This window comes from Caretta caretta, chromosome 17 (genome assembly GCF_965140235.1).
Source record: "Caretta caretta isolate rCarCar2 chromosome 17, rCarCar1.hap1, whole genome shotgun sequence".
Taxonomy (NCBI): domain Eukaryota; kingdom Metazoa; phylum Chordata; order Testudines; family Cheloniidae; genus Caretta; species Caretta caretta.
This window is the reverse complement of record NC_134222.1, coordinates 5,786,611-5,799,263: the sequence shown is the minus strand read 5'-3', so window position 1 is coordinate 5,799,263 and position 12,653 is coordinate 5,786,611. Positions and strand designations below refer to the sequence as shown.

General features: G+C 40.6%; 1 protein-coding gene across 1 annotated transcript in view; it reads right to left on the bottom strand.

Moving 5' to 3' along the window:
- LOC142069471 (uncharacterized) overlaps positions 1 to 12,653 on the bottom strand; it is a 42,602-nt gene that overhangs the window by 21,111 nt on the left and 8,838 nt on the right. Inside the window, exons 5-9 of the mRNA XM_075120714.1 lie at positions 11,542 to 11,720; positions 7,891 to 8,056; positions 5,844 to 6,005; positions 4,700 to 4,863; positions 217 to 398 (exon numbers count right to left, since the gene is read on the bottom strand). Of these exons, the coding sequence (XP_074976815.1) occupies positions 4,724 to 4,863; positions 5,844 to 6,005; positions 7,891 to 8,056; positions 11,542 to 11,720 (647 nt within the window). The 3' untranslated portion in view covers positions 217 to 398; positions 4,700 to 4,723. The remainder of the gene's footprint in view (positions 1 to 216; positions 399 to 4,699; positions 4,864 to 5,843; positions 6,006 to 7,890; positions 8,057 to 11,541; positions 11,721 to 12,653) is intronic.

The following is a 12,653-nucleotide window of genomic DNA, read 5'->3' as shown; positions in this document are numbered from 1 at the left end:
TCTAGTGCCTCAACCACAAGATCATCTTTCTTCCCTGTCATTTTCCCTCACAAAACACCTGTGTGAAGTTCTCAAGCATGAAAAAACAACCCACCTGCAATTCTTGTCACCATCAATTTTTGAAGAGGTTTGCAGGTCCAACAAAAACATGTTAAACTTTAGACTATTGGCATATATTTCATAATGATAAATAGCAGTATATATTTTTCACTTTACCTGTCAAAGACTGGAACAGCAGTCCAGCCTAACTGTGATTGTGTATTAAGCTCCAGGATCTGACCAGGGTGGGATATTACTTTTCCTGCTCTCTGTCCACTTGGATCCGGAACATAAATAGCATTCAGGCAAAATATTTGAATTAAAAGCACACTATTATCATCAAGATAAGGGTGTAACACCTAGAACAAAATACAGAAATTTTAAGAGAGAGGCCTAACTTAACAAAAACAAAAAAAACTGAATCAAAGAAAACTAAAGGTAGAATAAAGCAATATGAAAAGAAGTGTCTCAAGATGTTCCACCCAAAAATATTACACTTCATTGAACTCTTCTTTAGAGGGCTGGGTGTCTGCTTCTAACTACTGAGTAACATGACCAGATTTAATTAGCTCTTTGACAGTACAATTTAGTGATGGATTTCACAGGAGGAAAACTGAATTCAAAAAGAAAAAGAATAATATAATTTTTACCAACCAAACGCACAAATGGAAAAACCATGGGGAGCTGACAGTACATGAATATTCTTCTGTGAAGATGCATAAACATCAGTACAGAATGTATATGAGAAATGTTATTAAGTATCTACTGAAAACTTTCTTTCTACATTGTTAATAAAACAAATTTACTGAACAACAACAACAAAAAAGCACCCTCCAAAACTTACAAGCCACAAATGTGACTATTTCTCAACACTGTGCTTTGAATTACTGGATGAAATCATCCAGGTTATTTGTCACTTTAAACTTGCAATTGGACAGTGAGATATTACTAATTCTTGACAATCAAAAGAGCTAAAAAATGCCTCCTCACCACTTCATGAAATCACCACTGCTTAGCTAACTCCTGTGAGGCAACTGATTGAGATTTTGCCCCTTAACTTGAAAGACAATTCTCAGCAGTTAAGTGTATGTTAATAGGTATTTCTCTGCAGAACAGATGTTTTTAAGTTTCATGGGTATCATAAACATTAAGATCTGTGCAGTGTATTTTAGAAAAGAGTTCTCCTTAATTGTTAACACTCAGTGTAACACTGAATGAGGGGAGTTTGATCCTATAGGGAGGTTTAGAATATATAAAGAAGTTGGAGGAGCGGTTTTTCATATTTTGGTTTATCTAACTTTTTGTAGTGAAACACAGTATTGTTCTAATTCTGAAATATGCTGCTAGTCATGATGTGAAAGGTTATTACTATAGCCATAAAATTCATTCCTGAACGCCAGTTTTATTTTCCCCCCCAGTAAAGTAAAAGTTCAAATGCCCTTTAAAATAAGCAATTCCGTACAAACCAATGCATCCACTACTGATTTATTTTATTCATAAAGTAATAATTTACTGGTAAAATTCAGTCAATTTCATTAGAAGTTTAATGAACTTAAATAAATCAAAAGGACAATGAAAGCAAATATAGCACGATTAAACAACAATAATTTATGAGAAAAAGGCACACAACTTTCAATTCCATCATACTCCAAATCATATATTAAACTAAAACAGGCTTTTGAATTGTTTAAAAGAAAGCGGTATCCATTTTGCTCTTTGCAATGTCTGGGAGTCCATAAGGGAAGGTGAATTTATCATTTAACTAAACTGTATTTGAAAGTAATATTTCTGATGCATATCTGCATTTTTGAGCCTTCTCCTGACAGTGCCAGCAGTCTCAGAACGCAATGCCAGAGACTGTAACTCAGTTTTATTCTAGTTTAAAATTGGTTTAACAATAAAAGAAAAACTTTGCTGTTTAATATTTAAACTGTATAATTATTCCTTTAACACAATGCCCAGGGACAATGAAAACAGTGAGTTTCAGCTGTACTGGCTGGTCTAGATTGTAGAGAACTTGCACAGAAGCACATCACAACTGCTGTGTACGGTGGAAGCAATTACCACAGCAGATCTCTAAAGGGAGGAAATGTACGTCTCTCTTGCAAACATGGGTGAGGCCAGTGGGTACATGCACATAGTGGATCCATGGAACTCAAATCCCATTAAATGTGGGAGCCACAAACTATATCCATTACACCTGCTGGGTACCTAACAGCAGCTGGCCTTGGTATGGCTATGTGCTGATGCCTTGTTCCTGAAACACAGACGTAAGGAAAGGAGTACGTGTGGCACCTTAGAGACTAACAAATTTATCTGAGCATAAGCTTTCGTGAGCTACAGCTCACTTCATCGGAAGCATTCTTTTTACAGACATAAGAATTAGTTTCCTTATTCCTGTTGTGTTGCAGTGCAGATTCAAGCAAAGAAAGCCTTTCCAACCAGCACTTTGCTCACTTGGCAACTAGACATTAGAGAGATGGGTGCACAATAACTGCTTAGACAGATTGCCAAGGACCGGGCCTGTAATTCTGAAACAAATTTGTGAAAAATCAATATTTAGCTCCAGGTGTTTTTTTGGGGGTTGGGAGGGAGGGGGCAGATTCTATTAAAAACTGGATCTCAGGAATCTAGTGTAAATTGTAGTTGCTAATGTTAATTGTGCCCGTCATGTTAGGAGACTTTAGAAATATGAAGATATCTCCTTATTACTAGAGTAGATATACTAGAAACTAGACTGCTACATGTAAGAAGGGAGAATTCCAAACTGTAGTAGAGAAAATCCTCATATATTTGAGGAAATGGGGAGCCAAATTATGACATTTTTCTCCACTTAGAATGCAAACCTTTTGTTGTGGATAGTGTCCACAAATGACGTATGATGCCAAAGTAACGAGAATGTAAAATGGGCTAAATTATGTCTCTGAAACCCAATGGAGCATTGGAGTGGTGTGAACAACAGTGGTTGCGGAGAATGGCATTACGCTTATCTAAGCCATAATGCAAAGGCATTACGTTTATGTAAGCCGTAATGCCTCCAGGCACAATGGAGGAAACATATTTAGCAATACACTTGCTACATACACTTCTTTAAAAGGTACAGCATGTGCTTACTCCCTTTCTGGTGCACGAGCTGGCACGCAAGGGGCAAGACCTTGTTGATCCGGAGTTTGTAATGATGTCAGTAGTACTAGCTGGACCCCAAAGCTTTTGCTCATGCAGCACAAACAGCTGCATTATGGGTATGTAGCATTTGGTTGCTCTTGGAAGGGAGAAAGGGTTTTTGTGCACCTCCTCCCTTCCCCTACAAGTGAACCACACAGGAGCAGTAATAATTTCACTCTCTATTTTCTAATGGGTTAACTTTTGGGTTACAGAAATTAAATGATATCAAGCATATTGATTTACTGCATTTAATTATTTTCTTATATTGTAAATATATATTACATACAAAAAATTACATGAAAAGAACATTAAGATTGCAAGCCAAAAACTCAAAAGTTAGGAACTGCCTGTATAAACTTAATTTGATCACCTTGTGTATATTAATTATGAGACAGCCTTTAATTACATGCTCACATACTATTTTTTCCCACAGGACTTCCTCCCCATTCAGTGCACAGGATGCGCCTGCTCTGACAATGAATCAGGTTTGAGTAGTGAAGGAGACTGTTGTGTGTAGGACCCTTGCCTCATTTGTTGCAGAAGTTGACAGGTGTGAGAAAATGAGTCAGGGGATTACAGGAAGAGATAGTATAGTCACATGGTTAACGCACTTGAGTACTGTCCTGGATAAATGGATTCTATCCATTCCTCTACCACAGAATTCCTAGGTGATAGTAGGCAGGTCACTTAAATCAAACTTATCAACAATTGGCCACCAGTTGTGTGTTCCTCATTTTCTGGGAGCCCAACCTGAGACCGGGGCTGGAATGAAGAGAAAGTCCCTCTTTGTCCCTGTAGGCCAGGGATGGCACATGCATAGTCCAGTCATATGTGAGGAGATGGAGTATGCACAAGCTGATCAGAAATAGGAGATATGAAGGGCTGGAGCATGCTCAGTGAGGATGGAATCTTCTGAGATTTTAGCTGCTAAACTGTCAGTCTCTATCAAGTAGGTGCTGACACTGAGAAATCAGGGTCTTACAATGGGAAGTGTCTGGCAACCTTAACAATAGGCTGTGCTATCAGCCCCATCTATACTGCTGTTAAAAACTCCCCCAGTTGAACCAATTAAGGGACTCTAAAGGGTTTAGAGGGAGCTCAGTGAAGAAAAGGCTAGAAGAGGAACTGTGGAGAGAAGCTGCAGGGAGAGAAGGTCTTCTGCAATGGTCCCTTAATTGGTTCAACTGGGGGCACACCTGCTCTGGCACAGGGGAGCTGGACCTATTTTTAAGCACAGGGGCCAGTCATCGTGTGACATTCCTTATAAAATTATATACTGATTGCTCAATCAAATTTTAAATGCCAGACAACAGCTGGCATAGAAGCTGAACCATACCTATACAGCTTGGGTTTATCAGCTCAGCTATTACCCTTAGACCTCACAGAAGTTTGTTTTTTCATTATTTAAAAAATGAAAAATATCTGTAAATATCCTTCTCTCTCTTGATATAGATAATTCGTGGGGAGCAAATGCAAAGAGGCAGTTATTACATACCACAGATGGATCAGTCCACCGTGGTCATCTCTGTAGACTTGTGAAATCAAGTTGGCTTGTTAGAAATTTTTCTTCTCCTGCCCATTGTTGAGGTAACTCAGGCAAATGCATGCTTGCAGCTCCCCGAAGGACTCTGGTGAACACATTTACATAATATCCACCAGCTGCATAAAAAAATAGGCAGCACAGAAGATTAATTTGTACATATTTATGACTAGGCATCTAAAATGCCAAGAAGTGCAACTATTTTGCTACTTATAACTTCTACATTAAGTCAGATAGATTGTCAATGAGACAACCTGGTCTTTTAGGGGCAAATCCTGTCCACTTATCAAAGTCCAAATAACAAGGTGATATGTTGAAGAATACAGTGGAGGTTGAGGGGCAGGAATGGTGCTTCCTCAGGCAGTTGGGGGAAAATGGCCAATGGATCAATAAAATTGCAGATTCATTGGTCCCATCAAAAGAGAAAAACCCTGCCTGAGGGGAATCTGGGAGCCCCTGTGGAGCACAACTCTGTCGCATGCTGATGGTGCAGGTTCTCTGCGCTGGCTTCCAGAGTACACCCAATGGAGAAGAACCACCTGATTCCCTTGGACTACTGTGGGCTGGTAGGATTTGCCCCTTAATGCTCAGGTGCATGGATTTTATGTTCCTCATCTGTGAAAATCATTGTTGATGGGAATAAGAACTCCCAAAATCCTAACTATTTTTTCAGTACATGTGACATTTCTCTCTCTCTCTCTCTCTCTCTCCAATCATACTGTTAATTAGAAATACTGTTTTATTTTACTTTAGTATTCTACTTTATTTTATTACTACACATTGTTCAGAGGTAGTTTCAATACAGACATTTCACAAACTATCTGAGCAAACTTATAGATCCTGCAAAAAAATCACAAGTACATTTCATAGAATCATAGAATATCAGGGTTGGAAGGGACCTCAGGAGGTCATCTAGTCCAACCCCCTGCTCAAAGCAGGACCAATCTCCAACTAAATCATCCCTGCCAGGGCTTTGTCAAGCCTTATTTACCATCACGGGGAATTTTGGTCATAGTGAAAAGTTTTGTTTTGTTTTAAATAGTATTGCTTATTAAAAGAAATAAAATACAAATAATAATCTTTGAGTATTTGTAATCACCTTTAAGTCCAAAGGCTTGTTTGACCTTTATGCGGATGCCTGCTTCTTGCCGATAGAGGACTGCATGATGTATATTGATATATTTTGGAAAGTGTTCTGATTGTGAATGTCTTTTTTCATCCAACCTTTCCACATACCAGGCTTTCAAATGATCAAGTGTAACTGCAGAAACAAACATTGACATCTTATATATAAATTGGCAATTGATGAAATGGCTTTTTTGATAATATCTTTTGAACAAAAATTGACCAATTCTGCATTTTGATGCTTAAATCAGCACTTACACATCCAGAATAACCACTTAAACATTTAAGTTCCACACCATGTATCCAAATATAAAACAAAAGATACGTCTAGACTGTGGGCTTTACATGGGTCATCCAATGCATTTTTGCCCGTACTTCCCTATTATCCACACTCACATCATCTAATTCAGTGATGCTCAGACTAAGGCTCGGGAGCTGCTCTTTAATTTGTCTCTTGCAACTCTCTGCAGCGCACGACATTAAAACACTGTGTGATTTAATTATTAATCAGTCTAAGTTATCAACCAATCAGGATGCTTTTACTATGTTATTAACCAATTATAGAATACTAGGTCAGTCATTTTGCTGTGAGAATAATAGAAGAATAAGAGAATAAGTGCACCAGTGACGATGGGGCACTTTCTTGTGTCTGTACCAAAATAATGTTATGAGGAGGAAATAAGGTCACTTCTTCTCTAAGAAGGTAAACGCCAGATGATCTCAGCAATCTGGCACCATGCACCTTGACATACAGTCAATACTTCCTATGCTGGCGTTTCTGAATCCGCCTCTGTGCTTGATCAAGGCCTGTGGAAACTGGGAGTAGTACCTTTTCGGCTGACATACTCACTGCTGGTGGGCAATGGGGTTTGGAGACCCTACTCTCTGGAACAGAGCCGTTATTTCAGGCACATTTCTTATGTCTGTCACCCGTGGGTAAACCACAGTGTTAAGGGCCTCACAAACCTCCGCTGCCGCTGTTGGTCATCCCAGGTCTGCACGACATGGTGGTCCCACTAGCTGTGCTAGCTGTTCTGCACCAGTCCATACATGAAAAATATCCAACAATTTCAGTATTCATCAGTCTGTCGAGTCTGCCATGAATGAACCCCACACTGAGTCCCGCCACCTTCTGCATCTCGGACAGTGCTCCTGAAATGCCATCCAGTGTCTCAACACTGGGTCTGGAGCAGGTCTCTGCAGACTGCACTCTGGGAGGTGCTTGTGCTTGGCCAAGTTCACATGCATTCAAACTAGGACACAGGTACATGCTGCAGTGTATACACAGCCCGGGAGACTTAAATTAGGAACTCTTAGGCAATGTCTAAACGATGGATCTTACAGTGGCATAGCTGTGCTGCTGTAAGGTCCTGTGTAGCCACTCTATGCCAGCAGGAGAGAGCTCTCCTATTGGCATAATTAAACCATCCCTCATGAGCAGTGAGGCAGGAGAGCGTCTCCCGCCGACATATCACTGTCCGCACTAGCACCTTTGTCGGAGAAACTCATGTCGGTAGGGGAGTGTTTTCTTCACACCCATGACCAACAAAAATTTTGCCAACAGAAGTGCCAGTGTAGACAAAGCCTTACTGTTTTAACGGCTTGATGTTAAATTAAGACTAAATGTAAGTGTGACATTAATCAAAGCAGGATTATTTTAAATTCTACCTTGCCCATGCATCCTTTAGGTAGTGCCCAGGAATAATAATACTTCCACATGAAACTACTATTGTTGAGTGCTTCCTAATCAATTAGGAACAATAAGTTGATTAGCTACAAATACACAGATTACTCAGTAAAAACAGTATGCCAAATCTGCTCTCAGATACCCATGTGCACCTCCCTTTAGTACTGGATTCATGGGAGCTGCATGTGAGGGTCTGAGGACAGATTTGGCTCAGTGTTAATAAATGATAAACAGAGCTTAGATATATAAGTAATCATATTGTATTATGGTTTGTAAAACAAATAATAGCAGGAAGAGCATTTGTGAATTAGGTACCAATAATTAGTTTTCGTACCTTTGCTTTGTTCTTTGTCAATTAAATGTATTGCCATGTCTTGTCCAAATTTTGGGAAGCTGTTGTCCTTTTGAAAGCTGGATATAACCTCTAGCTCTGAATTACTGGGCTTAGAATCATTTGAGAAGTGATATCCCATCAAGTAGCTTGGTGCAAGCACTGAAAACTATAAAAACACTATCAAACTGCAGGGTTCTGGTGTAAGCTATTGGGATGACTCAGGAGAAATGAAACAGCTGCAATCAGCAATGATATCTCAACAGTAGCGAATCTTTGTCCGCATAAATAAAAATAAATTTACTATAAGCAAAACCATACACAGAAAAGATTCTCGATTTTGGAATTCACCCAGCTCTCAGCACTTGGATGTAGAGCCCTGCCTTCCAGAATCTCCTTTTTCTGTCTCCCAAAAACCCCTCTAACAGCCCCTCCCTTGAGCATCTGTGAAAACTGAGGGGAAGGTGAAGATGGAGTTAGTCCTTGTTAAGGAGTACTTGTGGCACCTTAGAGACTAACCAATTTATTTGAGCATGAGCTTTCGTGAGCTACAGCTCACTTCATCAGATGCATACCGTGGAAACTGCAGCAGACTTTATATATACACAGAGAATATGAAACAATACCTCCTCCCACCCCACTGTCCTGCTGGTAATAGCTTATCTAAAGTGATCAACAGGTGGGCCATTTCCAGCACAAATCCAGGTTTTCTCACCCTCCACCCCCCCACACAAATTCACTCTCCTGCTGGTGCTAGCCCATCCAAAGTGACAACTCTTTACATAATCAAGTCGGGCTATTTCCTGCATAAATCCAGGTTTTCTCACATCCCCCCCACCCCCATACACACACAAACTCACTCTCCTGCTGGTAATAGCTCATCTAAACTGACCACTCTCCAAGTTTAAATCCAAGTTAAACCAGAACATCTGGGGGGGGAGGGGGGTAGGAAAAAACAAGAGGAAACAGGCTACCTTGCATAATGACTTAGCCACTCCCAGTCTCTATTTAGGCCTAAATTAATAGTATCCAATTTGCAAATGAATTCCAATTCAGCAGTTTCTCGCTGGAGTCTGGATTTGAAGTTTTTTTGTTTTAAGATAGCGACCTTCATGTCTGTGATTGCGTGACCAGAGAGATTGAAGTGTTCTCCGACTGGTTTATGAATGTTATAATTCTTGACATCTGATTTGTGTCCATTTATTCTTTTACGTAGAGACTGTCCAGTTTGACCAATGTACATGGCAGAGGGGCATTGCTGGCACATGATGGCATATATCACATTGGTGGATGTGCAGGTGAACGAGCCTCTGATAGTGTGGCTGATGTTATTAGGCCCTGTGATGGTGTCCCCTGAATAGATATGTGGGCACAATTGGCAACGGGCTTTGTTGCAAGGATAAGTTCCTGGGTTAGTGGTTCTGTTGTGTGGTATGTGGTTGTGGTTTCACATTTGGGGACAATGTATACCTTCAGATCAGCGGCACTGCTATGGGTACCCGCATGGCCCCACAGTATGCCAACATTTTTATGGCTGATTTAGAACAATGCTTCCTCAGCTCTCGTCCCCTAAAGCCCCTACTCTACTTGCGCTATATTGATGACATCTTCATCATCTGGACCCATGGAAAAGAAGCCCTTGAGGAATTCCACCATGATTTCAACAATTTCCATCCCACCACCAACCTCAGCCTGGTCCAGTCCACACAAGAGATCCACTTCCTGGACACTACAGTGCTAATAAACAATGGCCACATAAACACCACCCTATACCGGAAACCTACTGACCGCTATTCCTACCTGCATGCCTCCAGCTTTCACCCTGACCACACCACACGATCCATCGTCTACAGCCAAGCTCTGCGATACAACTGCATTTGCTCCAACCCCTCAGACAGAGACAAACACCTACAAGATCTCTGTCAAGCTTTCTTACAACTACAATACCCACCTGCAGAAGTAAAGAAACAGATTGATAGAGCCAGAAGAGTTCCCAGAAGTTACCTACTACAGGACAGGCCTAACAAAGAAAATAACAGAACGCCACTAGCGGTCACCTTCAGCCCCCAACTAAAACCCCTCCAACGCATTATTAAGGATCTACAACCTATCCTAAAGGATGGCCCAACACTCTCACAAGTCTTGGGAGACAGGCCAGTCCTTGCCTACAGACAGCCCCGCAACCTGAAGCAAATACTCACCAACAACCACATACCACACAACAGAACCACTAACCCAGGAACTTATCCTTGCAACAAAGCCCGTTGCCAATTGTGCCCACATATCTATTCAGGGGACACCATCACAGGGCCTAATAACATCAGCCACACTATCAGAGGCTCGTTCACCTGCACATCCACCAATGTGATATATGCCATCATGTGCCAGCAATGCCCCTCTGCCATGTACATTGGTCAAACTGGACAGTCTCTACGTAAAAGAATAAATGGACACAAATCAGATGTCAAGAATTATAACATTCATAAACCAGTCGGAGAACACTTCAATCTCTCTGGTCACGCAATCACAGACATGAAGGTCGCTATCTTAAAACAAAAAAACTTCAAATCCAGACTCCAGCGAGAAACTGCTGAATTGGAATTCATTTGCAAATTGGATACTATTAATTTAGGCCTAAATAGAGACTGGGAGTGGCTAAGTCATTATGCAAGGTAGCCTGTTTCCTCTTGTTTTTTCCTACCCCCCTCCCCCCCCAGATGTTCTGGTTTAACTTGGATTTAAACTTGGAGAGTGGTCAGTTTAGATGAGCTATTACCAGCAGGAGAGTGAGTTTGTGTGTGTATGGGGGTGGGGGGGATGTGAGAAAACCTGGATTTATGCAGGAAATAGCCCGACTTGATTATGTAAAGAGTTGTCACTTTGGATGGGCTAGCACCAGCAGGAGAGTGAATTTGTGTGGGGGGGTGGAGGGTGAGAAAACCTGGATTTGTGCTGGAAATGGCCCACCTGTTGATCACTTTAGATAAGCTATTACCAGCAGGACAGTGGGGTGGGAGGAGGTATTGTTTCATATTCTCTGTGTATATATAAAGTCTGCTGCAGTTTCCACGGTATGCATCTGATGAAGTGAGCTGTAGCTCACGAAAGCTCATGCTCAAATAAATTGGTTAGTCTCTAAGGTGCCACAAGTACTCCTTTTCTTTTTGCGAATACAGACTAACACGGCTGTTCCTCTGAAACCAGTCCTTGTTAGTGCACTTACACTCTGCCACATCTAGGGACAGTACACTTCAGTCCCAAAGTCTGTGATTTCAAGCAGTTATGCAACTCCTTTGCCTACACTAGGCTGTAAAGGCACGATTTTAGCATGTGGTAATAAAAATATTTTAAAACTCTATTGTAGACAAGGCCTAGTGCTTCTAACACATGCTTCTCTGGTCAAGTTAACGACGAGGGCACCTCTAAGGCTCCTCCTTCGGATTTAACTCAACTAATTTAGCAAATGTTAAAAAGGGTGTGCTTTGCCTACATTAGACTTTTAAAAAGTATTTATTAGCACACATGAGCCAACAGGAGTTAACATCACACCTTTAAATTCTGATCTATATAAAGCATATAGCACTGATTTCCACAGGGCAGCATGCATTTCAAGCAGATAGAGTAACTATTATGGCTGAAACTCTCTATACTTGCCTGAGTGTGTGGTAACAATCGAAGTAGTATAGTGCAGCAGGGAATCACTGGATACTGATTTAATGCAGATGGTGTAAGAGCTGCTGGTTCCTTGGTTGGCATCCCTCCTCTCAGTCTTAATTGAAATCCTCCTACATTTAGCTTCCCATCATCATTAAACACACGTATCATAGAGTTTCCTATAAATATAAAGCAGAGGAAAAACTACAGAGAACTAGGGATTACTAAAGATTTTACAGTGCATTTGTTTGTTTTGAGTATGTGATTTTCTCTTAAACGTTTCCAATATTTCCCTTAACAACTGAATGGTTGAAGAAGATTAGGTCCATGGAGAAACTACACAAGTGCCGCACTTAGAAATACCCTGATTATCCAAAAGTGGGGTTGACTTTTCATAGGATGTTGTAAAAGATGGCTCCGACAAGGCCAGGTCTCAGGATCTCTATTACTTCTTTCATGTATAAAAGCTGCTGTGACTCCTCTTCCTCCATTTTCAGCATATCCCTCAATTCTCTCCCTTTACAGAAGCAAATCTAGGTGTCCCAAACTAATATTTATCATCAGTTAACAGGTCTTTCCTGGTAAGTTACTCTGTATATAACTTACTTATTGCGAGGAACAGTTCTGCCTGACTTCTCAGTTTGGAACAGAACAAACTCTAATTTTCTGAAACACTTTTCGTATCCAAGTTATCCCAAAATGCTCTGCACAGTAATGAGTTAGATCATGGCAATAGAAGGAGTGTGTAACGCAAACCTGGCAGCCATTGTGTGTTCCGAATAACTGACATACAGTCATGAACATTAGAATCAGCTTTAATGAGAGATATAATTGTTGATCAAGATATCGGGGTTATTTCCTATGCCTGAAAATTAAAAATTCATGAGATCTTTAACTTCCATCTGAACAGCCACCATAAACAGGCACTAAGAATCTTAGTTTAATATCCTGTTAAATTTCTACTTTCAACATCTTTACATTGCTACTTAGCATTTAAAAGTCTCAAAATGTCCATCAGCTCTGGTGATCCCGATCCTAACTTTCCATATTTCTAACAAGTCACTTCAATGACTCCTCTTTTTATTGATTAAAACGAGCCCAACTCCCTTTAC